We start from the raw sequence: 19,611 nt of genomic DNA, 5'->3' as shown, positions 1-19,611 counted from the left end.
AGCAGAAATGTAGAATGCAATTGAGTTGATACTGGGTCAGGGGAGGCATCCATAAAGTTAGCCGTCACCGAGGGCCTCGGTAATGTTATTCATCATTTTTGAAATGTTGGAAGACATGGGGTCAGTGTTAGGTACCATTTTTTAAAAAGGGTTTGGGGGTGGGGGTTAAATTTTTTTAAGTGGAAAGGAAATATAAATACTAAGACAGTAGCTGAATTTCCATCAGCAATAAAGAACGAAGCTGGTCTCTTGTGGACATTACAGATGGAATTGCAGCAGCTGTAGGACTGTATACTGCCAGTGGATCCAGAAGGCAGACAGGGTAGAGACAGGGACTTGGGCTTGGAGCTAGAACTGGACTGCTGGCAGTGTGACCTTGAGTGTTATTCGTTCCTTCTGTGGGTGTCAGGTCTTTCATTTGTAAAATGGTATGAACACATTCAACCTCATAAGAGTGTGGTGAAGATTTAAATGAAATAGCAGTGCCTAAACTTACTTGTGAGAAAATATATCTAAAGTATTTTCATTTATTAATTTTAGCATCCAGTTCCTTGGTACCGGTTCCAAACAGGCTCCTGGGGAAGATATAGACATTTACCAATAGACATCATTTTCTCCCTGCAGTAGCTTATTCTGTCCAGGAACTGTACAAGTGTTTAACTCTTCTTTGAGACTATAAATGTATTCTCTCCTCTCCAAGGTACCCAGCATAGAGCTGTGCACAGAATGAACTTTCATGTACATTGTCCAATATGTGTCTAACTGGCTTCCAAGGAACTGAGAGCCCCTGAGCTTACTGGTCACCCCAGTGGCCCAAACAAGCCACAAGTCTGTAGGAAAATGTTTGTATTCGTTTATTTGTTTATTTTTGGTTACTCTTCTTTTTTTTTTTTTTTGAGACGAGGTCTCTCTCTGTAGCTCTGCCTGTCCTGGAACTCACTGCATAGATCAGGCTGAATTTGAACTAACAGAGATCCTTGCCTCTGCCTCCTGAGGGATGGGATTAAAGCTATTAAAGGTATGCACCGCCACTCCCAGTTTTAGGAGAACAAATCAAGCCCAGAAGAGCACCTGTCTTAACTCCTGAGCCATCTCTCTGCCTTGAGTTAAGATTTTTATCTCTTGTGTCTGACATTGGTGTGTTTGCTGTGATGATGAACCACATTCAAAATGACCTTTCACCATTGTTTTTAAAAAGTTCCTGTTAATTATTTCTGTGCCTTCTCCCTTGAGATCATCCTTTTAATATAGATTGGGACCATTTAATCCAATTTTTTCAGTTTCTTCCTAAACTTCCTTCAAGTTGTTGTTCCATTGTGTGCCACTCAACCCTTCTGCCAATAGCTGAGTATCTCTTCCCTATCCATTTTAGGAAGGCTATTCTTGCTTTTTGTTTATAAGAATGTATATGTGATATATATATATGTATATATATAAAATATTTTCATGATAGATGAACTTTATTATACAGGCTAGATTTCTGTAGCAGTAGAATCTGACTGAGTTCCTGTTTTCCTACTTTTCTATATATCTAGTAATTTTTATTATATGCTGAATATTACAGAATATATACATTGTTGAGTATATGGATTTTATTATCTTTCCTTCTAAAGAGTTGGGCTTTATAACTGCTTTATCAAGCAGTTAAGATTCTTTTCCAAGTTTGATTCTTCTCTGATAATTTTAAAGCCTTGTTAGGATCTTTTTGGAGTAATTTAGCCCCACCACTAAGATACATTCCTTTTAAGTTCTCACTCTTCCTGTATGATCAAACATGACTTATTCTTTGGAGTCAGAAGGTCAAAGTTTTCTTTCCTGCTTCACGGAAGCGAGGAGGCAGAACAGAGAGAGTTTGAGTATGGGAACCCAGCCTTCAAAGGCACATCCTCAAAGACCCACTATTCCCCAACTAGGCCTTGCCTGCTAAAGTGTCTACCATCTTCACAGTATCATAGGCCTGGGCATATGTCTTCAACACACTCTGGAGCAAAACTATAGCCTAAAAGTTCACCCTGTGCATGCACAGAGTTTGGGATCAAAGACCCAAGAGGGCTCTTTATAGATTTCTGGAACTCCTTTTCTCTGCTGGAATTCTTGCAGCCCCTCCACAACTGCTACCTGCTAGTCTTGAATCTCAGCGAGCCTTCCACAGTGTGCTCAGGATATTACACTCTGCTCTTCATTGTGTGATGGACCCTCAGAAAAAGACAGGGCAACCATTGGGCATGCCTTGTTTGTTCCCTTTCCTTATGGGAATCTGGTCCTGCCCCTGGTCTCTTAACAAACACCTAAAAGTAGTTGTTTGGTATATTTTATTTAGTTTTCCAAATTTTTTTTCTTTTTACCAATGCTAGGAGTAAAACCCAGGGCCTTAAATGAATTATACCAGGGCTCTGCCATTAAGCCACCCCTGAAGATCTAGTTTCCTAGGTGTTTAATGTAAAAGGAATCTGGTTCCTGTGAATTTATCACCACAAAAACAAAAGTCTGAATTCTAATCTCATATGATATCACCTATTAACTGTATGACCTTGAGCAATTATATAACTTCAGTTAACTTCAATTCCTACCTCTATAACAGGAGTGTGAACTACATGTTGCTCTAAAGATTATGAATACATATGAGATATATCTGGCACAAAAAGATTAATTAAATAGCACTCTGGATGTTACTATTATTATTGTAAATAGCTAGTTTTTTATTTTGTCATTTACTAGACTATACTAAGTTTGCTTAGTACTATGTAATATGTAGCCATATTTCATCATCACAACCAAATTAAACAAATATCATTCTCCTCATTTATAGTTAAGAATACTGAAACTCAGAAAGATATGCAACTGCCTACGGGCACAGTGCATGGCTTTGGGATTCAACTTCACTGATGCCTTCCTCAGATGGTTGTGAATATCACATATTAATATAGTATTCCAAAGTGCATGGAGAAAAGGGAAATAGTCTTTTAATGTTAAATAGATGGAGTTGTCATTAGTCAACAAGAACTGGTCCTTAATGGTTCTAACCCAATGATTAAGCAAAAAGAAAACATCCACCCAGCCTCTTCCTCAGGTGTGTCCTCCCCACATACAAATTTCTAGCCTCTGCTTGTATTCCATGGTGACCTTCCACTTGTTTCTTACAGAAAATCTCCGAGATGGGGCAGAAAAGAAGGTGGTATTCATCACAGGACGAGTTCACCCAGGGGAAACGCCATCTTCATTTGTGTGCCAAGGTAAGACCAGGATCTCACAGTTGTCCCATGCCTACCGAGTCCCTGGGGTGGTCTTTAGGACAGTGCAGAGGCAGACAAAGTCTTTACCTCACATGGCAATTCACCTCAGTTCTTTAAAGAGGTAGCAACTGATGACCACTCAGTTTGATTCGATAAATGTTTATCACTGAGTGTACATGTAGTAGGACAGATGAATGGGTGGGTGGATAAGTGAACAAGGGGGGCTGAGGGACATTCTTTTATTGCTCTATATTAAGGATGACCGGGGAGTCCCCTATACCGCCTACCTTTATTTGTCCTGAGCAGTTGACAACAGCAGGAACTCTGACCCAAGCTAGGTATGTATGTGGGTAGAGGGGTTATAAGTTGGAAATACTGCCTGTTTGCCCACTTTATTCTTTTACTTAACAACCTTTAAAATACCAGCTATGTACAAGGAAGTGCAGTTGGCCTGAAACAACCAACAGGAAGACAGTTGCTCGGCTTCAGTGTATTTCTTTATTTAGTGTAGTTGCATTTAAATTTATTGCCAACTACTTCATCTGTGTAAGGGGATTAATCAGCTATCAGCATGAACATAGATATAGTCAATAAATAAGATATAAATAACACGGTGAGTGTCCAGGTACCCAGACAGTTGCCAGCTCCTTTCCAAATCTCTATTCCATCTTCCGTCCCTCCCTCCCTCCCTCCCACAGATCATGACCTTGAGTTTTGTGTTTTGTCATTTTCACCTTTATTTGTAAACATCTTTGAACAATGTGTGTTTTGGTTGTTTTTCCTGTTCTTGAACTTTGCACAAATGTCATCACTCTATGCACCGAGGCTTGCTTTCCACTTGGTGTCCATGTGGGTGAGTAGCGCTCCAGTTTGCATGCTTTCCCTCACTGTGATATATTCCGCCTCTGTCTGTAACTCAATTTACTGGTATTTCCTATTCTCCTGATGATAAATAATTAAGTTTTTACAATATTTATTTCTTGAAAAACAATGCTATTTCAAACATTCTTCCACTGGAATGTGTATGTGATCTGTCTGTATAAGTAAATTATTTGCGAGGGTGAACAACATGGTGACATTATTGTCAGGTCATAAGCTACGTGCATTCTCAGCTTTATTAGGCCTCCAAATTTTTCTTGGAACTATTCAACTTTACGGTGCCACCAGCCACGTGTGAGTTCCTACTGTCTCCCATTCTTGCCACTATTTTATTCTTTTCCTCAAATTACTAGGGATTTAACCCAGGACTTCACACATTTTAAGCAAACATTCTATCACCTAGCTACCTACAACCTTTAACAAAAGTTTTAGTTTGAAACAGGGCCTCTTTAAATTGCCTGGATTGGCTTTGAACTTACTATGTAGCCCAATCAGGCCTCAGAGTTGCAATCCTTTAGGCTCAGCCTATGGAGTAACTGTGATTGCAGGCATGTGCTACCATGCCCAGCTTCATTTGTACCTATCATGTAAAATAGTACGATAATATACTTGCACCAAATACTGTTCGAGAAATTTAAATATTTTAATTGTAGCTTATTTTAACTATATTAATAGTCTATGTCACAGAAACTATTATTAGCTATTTTTAGACATATGAGAAAATTGAAATTTGGAGAAATAATTGGTCTCATTTCAATCTCAAGATGACCATTGGTCAGAGGGTTTGAGAAGGCTTCTGGAGGTTAGACAGCTCAAGGGAACATGATGGAGTAAGAGTGTATGGAGATTTGGAATCAGACGGAGCTGAGGTCAGATACTGGCCAGACCACCTCCTTGCAGCACCACATCAATTCCCTCGAATGTAAAATGAAGCTAACAGAACTATCCAGGAAGGCATTAGGAAGCTGGCAGGAGATGAATGTAAACACGACACCTAGTCCTATGCCTAGCACATAGCAGGCTCTTGACAGATGCCACCTCCGTCCCCATGGGAACCCGAGAAGATGAAGTAGTAATCTACTTTGCAAACTCTCAAGCACTGTGCATACAAATATGGGTTTCATCTCCCCGTCCTGTTCTTCCCATGCTGTTTAGGCACGTCTGCCTCCCTCCCTTTCTCAGCCGATGAAACCGAGTCTCACGGAGAGGATGTGATGGGCACCGAGTCCAGCAGCTTGTCAGCTGCGTGGCTGGGCCCCAGTCTCTACAGCTGACTCCTTCACACTCTCACTTTTGGCCCCCAGCTCTGTCCTTACAATATCCTTTCCCAGGCTCTCCTGGGTCTGCCTGCCCCTTTACTCGAAACCATCTGTCAGTTACTAAACTTGGCAGCAGCTCCATTCCCCCAGCTGATTGAATGTAACTGCTTTGCCCTTGTTGGCAAAAAAGGCGGCAAGTCTTACCATCTAGATCTTCATCTCTAGGAAGCCAAACCCCTGTGCCCACTATGTCTGTAAGCAGGACAGAGGGTTGCCATCCCATTTTACAGATGAGGATCTTGGGTGCTCCCCGTTTCCCGAACAGTGATCTTGGACGGTGATATCTTGATGCACTCAGTGCTGTGCTGGAGGCTTTCAGATACATATTTCCTCCTTGGTAGAATCCGTGAATGCCTGCTCACTACTTTCTCAAGATAAGTTCCAGGCTCATGGTGTGACATCCACAGCTCATCATGTCTAACTCTTGCCGAGCTCTCTGATCTCATCCTTATTACAACTCAGCTCCACACAGATTAATCTCAGAGGGACAATCTCCTATCACCTAGTTCTTGTCCTTACTGCTTCCTCTGCCTCGGAGGGAGGTTACTTCTTGACACTTCATAAACCCTTCCTGTTTTCTAAGGTTTATTTTAAGTGCCCCACCACGGATCCCTATAACCCACTTCCTCCAGTTCTCTGCTTTCTGCTTATATTGAAAATCTGAAAATTAGTGTCGTCAGTAAAGATCTTCACTACTCCGATTTGTTATGTGATCTGTGTACATTCATCTTTCCCAGTCAAGCATGATTGATTTAAGGGTTAGGGCTGGTTGTCCAGTGGAAACTTTGCACATCTGTAAAACAGGGTTATCCTTATCTGGGATGCTCAAACTGAATTTGGAAAGAGACAGCTCAAGGTCACATAGCCAGCAAGTAGTAGAGAGAGAATTTGACCTTGGGTCTGGCCAGATCCCCAGCCTGTACCTGCTTCCCTGTTGTACTCCAGGCTGAGACATGCTAGAAGGTCAAGCTTTGTCTCTGGAAGAGCAGCGTTCTGATCACTCCGCTTGGTGTACCCTTTCCAGCCAGAGACATGGAGGCTCTGATAAAGTAAGACGGCTTGCCGAAAACGGAGTCCACCTCCTTGTTTTTCTCACCATCTTTCCCTACTTCATCATTTGCCCCTTGAGACATACAGCAATTCATCTTTCCTTGAGGCAGCACAAGGCAGGCACCATTACCCACGCTTTTCTGCCTACTTACGGGTTGGGTTTGAACTCTACAGGGACAGCCTGAGTCAAGCCCCACAGGGCAGAACTGAAGGTTTCTCTCCAGTAGTCAGAGCCTGAGGCTTGGGCCCTCTCCCCAGCCCATGTGGCTCCAGGGAAGTCCAGGTCTAAGACCTAAGGGGACAGTGTCTGAAATCCTCTGTTCTTCTCCACTCACGGGCTCGGTGACCTTGAGCGGGAAACAGGCCTGGAAAGCCCAGTTGTCTCCATCTGGCTGCGACCACAGTCCTCACTGCCGAGCTGCTAGAGCACCTGCTTCTGGGAGCAGAGTGCAGTTCTGTCATCATGGGTATCTGGAAGGGGTAGTGTTAAGGATGGCAGGCTTTACATTTTCCGAAGAGTGCTTGGTTGCAGAAAGCAGAATCCAGGCCACTTTTCCATCACCCCACTTCACTTGTGGCCCCTGTGGTCCAGAGTATCCTCATTCTTTAGTTTTCTTTAGAATTTGAGAGAACAAAGGAGCTCCCATACTGCTCCCAGAACAGGATGTGTGAAGCCACAGTCTCTTAGTAGACAGAGAGACTGGGTCCCAGCACCCCCACTTCTTATTACACTCTGACCTTGGGAATGTCACAAAACCTCCCCGCACCTCAGTTCCTTCATCTCAAAGGGAAACAATAGGAATTCTGCCTCATGGGGTTTTTATGAAGATTGAGGGAGCTAACGGCCACATCCATGCAGAACAATGTCTAGAACATCATGTTGAGGAAATGTCACCAGGGGTGAGGTGGGAGGAAGCAATAACGGGACACTTGGCAGGCCCCAAACTCTCAGGGAAGCATTTCCTGCCTGGCTTTCATGCCCCTCGCTATGAACCTGCTCTCAGAGGCTCCGCCGCTCTGTGACCCGCTGCTCTGTGACCTGCCGCTCTGTGACCTGCTCTGCCTTGCTGCCGTGGGGAAGCCCTGAACTGGGTGCTCCTCACCTGGAGACTCCATTGCAACTGAGAAACTTGACCGGAATCAGACCATCTTGGTCTCTGACCTCTGAGCAAGGGCTTGCCTCTCTGAAACTCCTCAAGGCTGTTGGCATTTTCTCAATTCAAAAATAAACCCTCCATCTGAGGCGCACTCTGTCTCCTTCAGAACCTCTTGCTGAGTTGCTTAGCCCACCTTTATGGAATGCTTCTGCCAGGAAGGCATGCCCCACTCTGGAGGGCAGCAGGCATGGCTGAGGTTTGGAATTAAACAGTCTGGTTTGAGTCCCAATACTTCTGCCTGCCCTTTTGGGTACCCTCAGCAAGACTTGAGCTCTCTGAGCCTCAAAAATGGTGTGATAATAGCCTGTCTGAAGATCTCCAGAGTGTGGGCAGCTGCTGTCCCGGCTTCCTGGAGCAGTGAGTGGACACCCTGAATGTTACCAGTCAAGTTTGTGGAGAAACGATCTCCTCTGCTTGGAACCTACTGCTTCTTGTCAAAGTGCCCTCCACCTAAGGGCACGTGTATACATGCATGTATGGGTGCATGTGTGCATGGGTGCATGTGTGTGTGTGTATGTGTGTGTGTGTGTGTGTGTGTGTGTGAATGAAGAATTGGTCCTCTCAGGAAGTCATTCCTCAGGATTATTTTGTCAGGAAAAAATGAGAAAAGAAGAGGGCTTGTACACATGCACATCCATGAGCGGGAGTGCACAGGTGCACACACAGTCCTCTTGCACACATGCACATCCATGGGCGGGAGTGCACAGGTGCATACACAGTCCTCTTGCACACATGCACATCCGTGGGTGAGAGTGCACAGGTGCACACACAGTCCTCTTGCACACATGCACATCCGTGGGTGGGAGTGCACAGGTGCATACACAGTCCTCTTGCACACATGCACATCTGTGGGTGGGAGTGCACAGGTGCATACACAGTCCTCTTGCACACATGCACATCTGTGGGTGGGAGTGCACAGGTGCATACACAGTCCTCTTGCACACATGCACATCTGTGGGTGGGAGTGCACAGGTGCATACACAGTCCTCTTGTACACATGCACATCCGTGGGTGGGAGTGCACAGGTGCACACACAGTCCTTTTGTACACATGCACATCTGTGGGTGGGAGTGCACAGGTGCATACACAGTCCTCTTGTACACATGCACATCCGTGGGTGGGAGTGCACAGGTGCACACACAGTCCTCTTGTACACATGCACATCTGTGGGTGGGAGTGCACAGGTGCATACACAGTCCTCTTGTACACATGCACATCCGTGGGTGGGAGTGCACAGGTGCATACACAGTCCTCTTGTACACATGCACATCCATGGGCGGGAGTGCACAGGTGCACACACAGTCCTCTTGTACACATGCACATCCATGGGCGGGAGTGCACAGGTGCACACACAGTCCTCTTGTACACATGCACATCCATGGGCGGGAGTGCACAGGTGCATACACAGTCCTCTTGCACACATGCACATCCGTGGGTGAGAGTGCACAGGTGCACACACAGTCCTCTTGCACACATGCACATCCGGGGGTGGGAGTGCACAGGTGCACACACAATCCTCTCACTCCACAGTTTCACAGCCACCAATAGCGCCGGCCATCGAGACCCAGCACCACCTATAATTTCCCACTATTTGTCCCTCCTCGACTCTGCTTTCATTCCCACACCTGTTCCTCGTTTATTCTTCCTCCCCTCTGTCTATGGCGCATTCAGCCTTATATCACAAGTGAAAAGGAGCTTTTCCCTTTACATCTGTGAAATGGGCTGAGCCCAGCATGCTGGCAGAGGAATGAAATTCTGTAAAGCCCGTGGTTCTATAATTTTAGGACAGAGGGCTTGGCTGAGGGCAGTCAGGGGAGATCTGGATGACTGCGGTTGTGCCTGTGGTAGCCTGGACCCAGCACGCATGCCTCGCTGTGAATCTGGGCTCTGCTCGTTCCAGGATGCCACCTCTGAGCAGAGAACAGAGACAGTGAGCCTCACACAGAACTACCTGGAGGGGAAAACATGCCCACAGATGCAAACATGCTCTAAGACACATGTGAGCAGCCTTCTAGTTCGTTCCCTCTCGCCCTAACAGCAAAAGCACTACTCTGAAGGCCGCAGAACTGGTCTAGATCCCACCTAGGCCCCAAGAGTGATGTCACACTTTGACTTTGTTTCCCTGCCTGTACAATGGAGCCAGAAGCACTGCGAATCAGTCACATACTAAGTGTGCAGTTGCGATTGAGGCTCTGACTTCAGTCATTTCACATCCATCCTCCGAGTACCGTTGCTGTGCCCAGCGCCAAGCCTCTGAGATAGGACGGAAGCAAACAGATTAGTTCTCCTTTCCTGGAGCCTTCAGCCTGAAGGGAAGGCAGATGCAGCCAGCACAAACCTTGATCCCTCTGATCACAGGCTCGGGAAACGCGCTTTTCCTTATTCTTTTAGACCGTTTCTATTTTGAGGCCATGGTCTTTCAGACTGATGGAATAATCTCAGTCATTTCCTGCAGGGTTGTTTGATTGGAGCAGAGTTCAGGTCATCTCGAGAGCATCACCTCCCCTTCACTGGCTACGTCCTCATGATTCTCCAGGCTTTCATCTCCCCAGGGCCCTTGCTGGTCAGCAGCAGGTCAGATCCTGGCTCCTCATGCCAAGTGCTTTGTGAGCCCCTCCTGGCTGCCAGAGCCTCGCCCACCACTATTCTTTTTCTCTGGCATACTGTAGCCACGAGTGCCTTACAGAGCCCCAAACTGACCTGTGTCTTCCTAGCTTTAAATCATATAGTGATTCTCTAATGTGTATATATATATATATACATATATATATATCATATAAAATAATACATGGCATATTATCATATATATATACATGCACACATACATATATAGCCTTGCTTGCTTCTCTGATTTGTCCCTTACTTTTCTCCTCCCTTCCCACCACCTATGAGCAAATCATTAAAAGCCATGATTAAAACAACACATGTACATGCTTACTCCACGCGAGACACTTGGTTTGTATCAACTCATAGTCTTTGTAGTATCCCCTAATAATTATTACTTTCTCATTTTTAACTTATGGGGAAACTGAGGAGTGGAGAGCGTAAGGTCACACAACAAATTAATGCCTCTCATGAAGGACTAAAGCCTGGAGACTACGGTTTCCAACTGTATCTAACCCTGAAGTTAAGCCCCAGGTGAAGAACTGTGTGATGCCAAAGAAGCCATCTTTCTTTCAAGGCTTGGTGTAAGCATTCTTTTGCCTGGTTACCTTCCTGGCACCTTTCATCTTGCTCACCCATCTTGCTGACCCTTTCCCCAAGACCCTCTCTCACCTGTCCCCCTACCACCCAGCTTTGATTGATTCAAGAGCCTTTTGTGGGTTCTCATGACTCTCTGCAGCTATCACTAGGGCCTTGGCTAGCAAGTGTGGATTTGCTGTCCTGTTGTTCAGGATTCCACTGCAAGAACATTGTATTCATCATAGAATGCCCAGTTTGCAGAGTGAGGGGCTGTCAGATCAACTAATTGTTGGATTTGTCAAGGATGGTCCAACAATAAGTATTTCTTTATTTCTCTTTCTTAAAAATATTTAGTTTTATTAATTAAAATCCTATGTACTTGTGTGTATCTGTGTGAGCATGTTTACATGCACATGAGTGAAGGTACCCATGGAAACTGGAGGCATCAAATACCCCTAGCTTTAGAACTGAAGGCAGGATATGAGCCCCACCTGATGTGGATGCTGGGAATCAAACGTGGGTCCTCTGCAAGAGCAATACCTGCCCTTAATAGTTGAGCTATCTCTCCAGCCCCATCAATGAGCATCTCCTAAGCATTGGCTGTAGGCTCAGTCCTCAGCCAAGCATTTTAGAAGAAATGAGGACAATGAGAATAAAGATTGAACAGAAGGTTGGTCTGACAAAGCTCATCCTGGTCAGCTGGAGGTTGGCATCAGGCAAGAATCTCGGCACCTAACTTTAATTTTAGATCTTCAGCCACTTCCCTTCTCTTCCTCACCTTCTTGCCATCCTGTTTTCCCCAGTCTTGATGATGCATACTTAGAGGAATGGGCATGACAAAATCACGACTATACCAAAGACTGGTGTCATGGCAGCTATTGGTGTCTCGCAGCAAGGTGAAGGCTACCCCTACCTCACTTGACAGATTAGGTATCATCCTTCCATTGAAATGAAAAATCTGGTCAAAGCAAGCGCTCAACGCTTTCAGCCGATAGTCAACTAAGATTCAAATATTAATCCCCAAGTCTTTTCTGCTTCCTGGATCCCTCTGCCCTCTCCATCCATGTGAAGCTTGCCCAGGCATGCTGTTGCCTCTCCATGCTTGCTTTCTCCTGTGTGCCTTCCCATGATACTTCACTTCCTGCTACCTTTCCTTCATGAGGTAGCTCTCTACCCAGAGCCTCCTCCACCCTTCTTTGCCTCATCAAACCTCTGGACAACTTAGCCTAGTCCCTCTTCCAGAAACCATCCTACCAAGTTGTAAATAGAGGAAGAGAGGGAGGGGAAAAATCTAATGACTCTCCTCTTATAAGATTAGTTGGGGTCTGGGGAAAGGGGTTGGGAAGTACAGTGCTTGCCTTGCAAGCACAGGGACCTGGGTTTGATCCCTAGCATGTGTGGAGGTGGAGGGGGGTATAGGAAGAAGGGTGGGTGGGAAGGGTTCTTGTTCAATTCACTCTGACTTCGAGCTAAGTTATAAGTCTGAAATTTACCCTCCCATTGCCCTAGTGTACCTGGGAAGGTGAGGTCTCGATAGCCATAGTCTGTCTGCCTTTGTTTTCCCTCATTCTTTTATTAGGTGCCTAATTGGCAGCCCAATTAATCTGCTCATCTGTGAAGGAGGTGAGCGCCTCCCATTTCCAGAAGCCATTCTCTGAGGCAGCATGGCCCAGCCCTGCGTGCCGGCTGCCTCCTTGATGGAGGGCTGCCCAGGGAGCCAGGGTCAATTAGCGGACAGATTAAGCAATTATTAGCCCCTAACAAGGGCGCCTGGCATCATTACCCTGCCTGTTTATTGGCAAACTGCAACTCTAATATGAGGACCAACAAATAAATTAGGGCATCTGGTCTACTGCCGCGTCAGCCGAGAAGTAAATGATGTCCAACTGGCCCTGGGCTGCCCATGGATTCTCAGCCTGGCATAATGAAAAGCCCGAGATGTCCCTTGCTGGTCACAGCAGCTTTGGAATGAACTCTGAAGTGATTTATCATTCCAAGAGCTAAGTGTCTGCTGCTGGGCACATGAATTGCTCTTAGTTACCCTGCTGTCTTCCTCATGCCTGTCTGTCAAGACCCGTAAGGGTCCCATTCAGAGGCTCCCTCTCATCCAGTGGAAAACAAGTCTCCTCTGCCTTTGGGAGACTCTCCTACCACTTTATGGCATTACACCAATTTTGTGAAATGTTAGAGCAGTATTTTGACTATATGTACAGGTTTCCAGTGAAGAAGCAGATACTTGGAACAGGACTGAGGACCATTTATGTCACCCAACCCCTTTCCTGTGAATAGATGCAGAGCATCATCAGAAGGGTACTAGAGGGGATATTTCAGGAAGGCCTCTGTGGTTATGTGATGAGGGCACCTTCCTGAATTTATTGCTGTTCCCTAAGGACCCCCAAGGCCCAGCTCGAATGCCTGGAAATCCTCTCTGCTCCATCTGCATGAAGTGCTTTATCCCTCTTGTTCCTAGGCCTCAATGCTATGTTCTGAGCTACCTTCTCTTAGAAACAGAGATATATTTGGACAACCCATTGGGAAATACCTCATCATATATCCGTATAGCCATAATTATAGACAGTAGCTGATACCTCATCATATATCTGTATATCCATAATTATAGACAATAGCTAACGACAGAGGCCAACAGTCACTGGCCCTCTTGTCATTTCATACACTAAGAAAAATGTGCCCCATCCTTCTTGAAACGCTTTGAGGCTAATCCAGGCCTGTCTCTCTCCCTAGGGATCATTGACTTCCTTGTAAGTCATCATCCTATTGCCCGTATCCTACGAGAACACTTGGTCTTCAAGATTGCACCAATGCTCAACCCTGATGGAGTCTACCTGGGCAACTACAGGTGAGGGACTGGGGACAAATGTCTAGAAGCAGGAAGTGGCAGGATGGAGGGATGGAAACGAGGCAATTAAGAAATAATTTCTAGCCTAATTATTAGAGGAATTATTAGAGGAAAATTTAAAATCAGAGGACATTTTCCTCCACCTCCCGAGTGCAGCTAATGTCATTGGCCATTTATAGACGACTATCCAAAGTCACTTGCTGGAGTTTTCTGAACAGACTGATAGACTAAGAACCAGAAGAACTAATATTAATTTTAGCACCTGCTACCTCCATAACCCTGAGGGATTCGCTGATGCTCAATTTCTCTTGTATAAGAGACAATTATCCCGCAGCAGGGCAGATGTATCGGCAGGAATGATGGGGAAGAATGAGCTTTGCAGAATCTCAGACAGTGGTTATAACGTTCCCTGATCTGTTGCTGTGTTTCTCCTAGGAGATCCTTAATGAAGGAGAATAGCAGCCCTGATCATGAGGGTAGTACTTCTCTTTGGAGAACATCCCACTCAGCCTCACTCCTGCTCGTAGGCCGTATCTTGAACGTTCTTTCTCCTATCTTAGAACGATCATTTATAGCCTAAAATTCCATTGCCCAGGGGATCATTTGCCAAAAGAACATTGAGTTCTCCAAGAGAGACAGTCTTATTGCCCTTATTACACAGCCGAGGCAACGGACTTGCCCAGAGCACATGGCGGTAGATAATTGACTGCCTAACTTCACTGCCCAAATGACACGACTTTAGATCTGATCAGGCCCGTAACCTTCAAGACAGCAGCCAACCTCCCCAAGCTTTGTATGGAAGACGTTGTGTGCCCGGGTGCCTGTGTCTGCACTGACTTCAGTCTGGCCCAAGTCCTTTCCTTCCAGAAACGCTCCTCTGACTTCTCTAAGCAAAGCCTATTACCCCCCTAGACTTCCTCTCTATAACTGGCCCTCTTTGTAGAACCAGCTCATCTCTTATTCACCGGCTAACTCCTGACAACTCAGCTTATATTTGTGTTCTAGGAATAATTTCCCCCAATCCCCCCAAAAGTGTCAACTGCCTTCTGGGTTATTACAGGCCTGGTTATCATTGGAAAGGGAACAAAAGGCCAATCAATCATGGGAATTCTTTGCTGTAGCTTTGGAGAGTGTTCACGAACCCCACTGAACTTCAGGGCAGCAGAAGACAGGACAGTCTTTGTGTCCTCACTGCCTAGCAGCAGGAATTAGCCAATAACAGATGCTCAGGAAGTGATGGGTGTAAGCCATGAAAGGAATGACCCTAATGATGAAGAAAGAAAATAGGCGAGACTGCCAAGGCCCTTGGCTGAGTTCCGATGTAAGATCTTCCCACAGCCAGGTAGAACCATTTTACACAAGGCTGCTTTAGTCCTCTCTAAAACCATGGAAATTGGGTCCAGAGGGGCTCTCTGGTACCCCTGGGTCTGAGAGAGACCCATGGGATGCATGAAGCCTTCATTAAAGTCAATTTTGCTTCTTCTCCTAATTGACTGGAGTGATGGCTCATTAGCATCTGCAGGTTTTACAGCTTGTTGCAGGCCCAGGAGTAATCCCATTCTCCCTTCCCCAGACAGAATGTGTGGTTAGTGATAACAGCAGCAGAAAGACCGCTTGATTTATGTTCACATTTCTGGTTAATTACGAGAGCCACAGTGGTCAGAGAGAGGTCAGTTCTGCCACCCCACATGCTTGTCTATGCATCAGCTGCTGTCCAGGGAAGGGTTAGCTAGAAACTGGTCCATGACCTTGGTCAGCACGGCTCCTTTCTTTCTGCTTCTGATGGCCAGGGAGTAGGAAGGGGGTTTAGATGCTTTCCATACATCTTCAGGGTCCAGATTTTGTGACTAAGGGCATGTAGCTCCAACATTCAGAAATGGTTTCAAGGTGAAGTTTCAACTCCCAACATTCTCCTAAGTAAGAAAATATGATCTTTTCTCATTACAAGAGCTGCAGAAAGTCTCTAATCACAGCATTAATCCTGATTTTAAAACAGATCAGAACAGCCAAAAGGATCCTATCAATCATGAGCATTCATTTCTACAGGTTTAAAGTATAGGGAAGATATAGGAAAGACAGTAATAGAGACTCAGAATGCATCCGTTCAATGTGCCCTGAAGTCCCCACGACAATTCCTTTCACGTCAGTTCCTCCCACGCTCTCTCTCTGCAGTCATATTTCTTGGGTTTGCCATGGTTATCTAAGGTGTATGGCAGAAAAAATAATTTGGAGTTTAAATAAGTTTGGGCAATTCTGAACTAAGTGAAGTTACTTTTCAGAACGTTGCATATGGTCTTGAACACAAGCAGTCTCGGAAGAGAAATGTGGAGCTCAGTGTTTCTGAAAGGTTGAGAGCCGTGGTCCACACAGCCCAGCACCTGGGTTAGGGTTATGAAACATTTGGGGAAATGCCATCCCAGGAAGTCTGCTTGCTGGCTCAATGGTCTGGCAAGCCATCACATGTATTTCATTTAATCCTCACAACTCTGAAGGGAGGGCTCTGTTAGGGTTTCTTCTGCTTTCAAATATAAAAATCCACTCAAACTAGCTTAGTAGCCGAGGGATGATTTGAGGGAAGGAAAAAGGGAGGCTGGCCCTTCGAACTCTGGGGCAACAAAGCCGGACTTCACAGGATGCTGGTGGGTTCCCAAGACACAGATCAGAACACAGGCATCAGTGTCCCTGTTTCCCTCTCATGCCCTTTCGACTTTTCTTCTCTCAGCAGCTCCCTGTAGAGGTGCAATGCCTGGGAGAAGCTAAAGAATCTACACCAGGGCTACAGCCAGTGGTGGGGCAGGTGTGAATAAAGGCCTGTCCTCCCTGTTGTCTGTCCTGCTGCAGCCAGGGCTGGGCCTGGTGTCTCTGAGTCTATGGCAAGACAGGCCTGCACTGAGGACCTCAGGGGATAGGAAGGCAGATCACAGGCCACTTCCCTGCAGTGTGGAGGGATGGAGGGTCTTCAGAGTTATGAAGTGAGTGATAACATGGGCTTTGCTTTTAGTCAGGTGTGACATCAACTTCTGATCCACTGTCTATGTGCCACAGGACCTTGGGTAACTGACACAGCCTGAATAAGCTATGTATGTATGTATGTATCCATCCATCCGTTTGTCTGTCTGTCTGTCTGTCATTTGTCAGTGGGAAATGAAAGAGGAGAACTTTGGGAGATAACACACTTAAAGCACAGTACTGGGAACATTGTAAGTTCTAAATAAAAATCTATTCCTTTCCCCCCTTCTTACTCCTCTCCCTGTTTTCTCCATATTAAGGAAGCATGTGATCCAATATAGAAAAAGAAAACCACAGTCACTTTCCCAGTTCTCTCATCTCAGCCTATATATTTAATAACACCACACCTATACTTTAATTCTAATTGGTAGAGAAGGTTAATATAACCCGGGGTGTGGTTTAATTGGTAGATCCATTGCTTAGCACACACAGATCCCAGGGTTCAATATCCAGCGCCCCATAGAACCAGACATGGTGGCACATGCCTATAACCCTATTACTCAGGAGGTGGAGTCTGGAAGGTCAGAAATTCAAGGTCGTCCTTGACTACACAGTGAGTTTGAGAGCAGCTTGGGATGCATGAGAAAGAGAGAGGGAGGTAGAGAGAGAGAAATATTCCCCCCCACACTTTACCCTAGACTGTAATAGCAGCAGATGGTTGTTGTGCTATTCTGGGAATATTCAGTGTGTTAAAGAGCAGCAGAGTCTACTAGCTAGATTACTGTGTATGGTGCCATACTGTGGCCGTGCTAAGAGTATATATGGCCTATATTAAAGTTTATATTACAATATGTGGCAACCACAGTGTATTTCATGGCAGCTTCTAAATTGTTATATCATATGAATTGACAGTACATAACCCTTATTATGTATAACAATGACATAGGGCAAAATGCACCCTAACATGCTCACAACACTCCAAGTCCATCTCCCTTCCCCCTGCAGACGTCAGGTCTCCAGAGAATCCATGGGAAGGCCTTCCCAGCACCTGCAAGAGGCAGTGGGCTCCCCACTGCACCCTTTCAGAGCACCTTCCCTGGTCCTGGCCTGATTTGTAATCATGTATATATGTGACTTTGTCTGCCTTGTTCCTGTCAGGCCTGTCATCATGGCTGACACAGAATGGGCCCGTTAGCTCTATTTTCTGAATGAACAAATAAACAGTGGTGTGTAGTGATGTCGCTGCCACACACAGCTAAAGTCCCCAGAAGAGAGTAACTATGGCCAGATGCCGTCAGCTTCCATCCCTAACTGTTTAATCGCATTCTGTCATGACATGAATATGCTTCCGGTTTCACAGGATGAGTGGCTGTTAGAAGGTGACACTCTGGATTCTTGGGCACCATTTTGCCATCCTGGAGAGCCCAATGCTTTTAAAAGCACCTAAATATTGCGTTTGATTAGTACAATGGTTTAAGAAAGGAAAGACAGCTTTTATTATATCCGTTAGAGAAAATGGGAAACATTCTAAGAAGGTGAAGAGCCATGGGCAAGGCTCCGGGCTTACATCCCGGGTCTCTGGGCTCTAACTTTTACAAGTTTCCTCCCCTAGCCTGCAGGGCTTGTTGTCTTTAGACAACACAACTTTCACTCCAAGCCTCCATTTTCCTCCAGACTTCTTAGAGGAACTAAATGTAGGAAAAGGCAACTCGCCTCATCCAGTCAATGCTCTAGGGGGAAGCTCTGTCAGGAGAAGCATGGTTACACCATGGATGAACCTGGGGAATAGTGCCGCCAAGTGAAATAAACCAGCTCCAAGGAGACAAAAACTGTTGGGTTCTATTTACATGAGGGAGCTTCAAGTAGTCACTGAAATCACAAACAGGAAGCAGTATGATGGTTGTGGAGCTTTGGGAGGGCAGAAGAGCATCACTGTTTAGTGGGCGAACAGGCCTAGGTTTCAGGGATGGTGCCCATGGCAACACATTACCAATGTTTAATGCCATTGAGCCACACACTTATGACGGCTAATATGGTAAAATTTATGTTATATTGTACTTTTTAAAAAAAGAAAAGAGAAAATCTGACTACTGATTTTGCAATGTGGTTGTTTGCAAACCATTCCAAGGGTATCTGGCAACTCATATCTTGATGGATAGGTATTGCAACTTCCAGCAACACAGAGCCAAGAAGCTGCAAGCCTAGCTGTCCGGTCATCAAGGTGGGGGTGATAGGCAGATCTTTTGAGAATCAGTGAGCAATTCTCAATGAGTTGCAGAACACAAGGCTTTGTATGCAGGCTGAGGTACTGGCACAGTCTCCTTGCCACCACCATCATTCTTGATTCCTCTGCAGAGAAAGCAGCCCTACCCGCCCCTGCACCCCACTGTATTTCCCGAGCATTGGTAATGGCTTGCCTATGAAAAACAGACCTTCCATCTCCATATGACAATATGAAATTCTGTGTTGGGTTTGCATTTCTTAATTAGGTGTTTGTCATTGTGTATTCCATAGAGCCACGTACAAGTAAACAGTCATAGACCTTGGAATAAATTTATTGGTTTTATTTATGTTTCTGGGCATAAAAATCTATAATTACCAGGTACAGCCTCAGTATAACTGGTATTTAATGACAATTACTTTTTGTTACCATAGAAATGAGCCCAAAGTAGTTACCCATAATTTCTCATTTCCCCAACCTCACACATGCTGAATTGCAATATTACCATAGTAATTGCCTATTAGTCATCATAAAATACGCAGTTACCCAAAAGATAGCAGGATGCTGTGAAATTGCTCATCTTCTGAAGACCTCAGTGCTTCTTAGGAGTGTGGAGGTCAGGCGGAACAGGCCTCTCTGGGTGGTGCAGAACTGATTCTGCTTTATGGCCCAGCACTGCAGACTCCAGAGGAAGAGGCAGAAGCTATGGGAGCAGAAGGGGTCTGGGGTCACTATATCTCTCGGCGCTGGTAATCCTATTGTA

General features: G+C 45.4%; 1 protein-coding gene across 1 annotated transcript in view; it reads left to right on the top strand.

The window, feature by feature from the left end:
- Agbl4 (AGBL carboxypeptidase 4) overlaps positions 1 to 19,611 on the top strand; it is a 1,095,236-nt gene that overhangs the window by 969,225 nt on the left and 106,400 nt on the right. The window contains exons 7-8 of the mRNA XM_041652936.1: positions 3,144 to 3,233; positions 13,564 to 13,678. Of these exons, the coding sequence (XP_041508870.1) occupies positions 3,144 to 3,233; positions 13,564 to 13,678 (205 nt within the window). The remainder of the gene's footprint in view (positions 1 to 3,143; positions 3,234 to 13,563; positions 13,679 to 19,611) is intronic.

This window comes from Microtus oregoni, unplaced genomic scaffold (genome assembly GCF_018167655.1).
Source record: "Microtus oregoni isolate MIOR12 unplaced genomic scaffold, Mior012 000005F_ref0000423, whole genome shotgun sequence".
Lineage (NCBI taxonomy): Eukaryota > Metazoa > Chordata > Mammalia > Rodentia > Cricetidae > Microtus > Microtus oregoni.
Note: the sequence above shows the minus strand (reverse complement) of the source record. Positions and strands in the feature narration are given on the sequence as shown.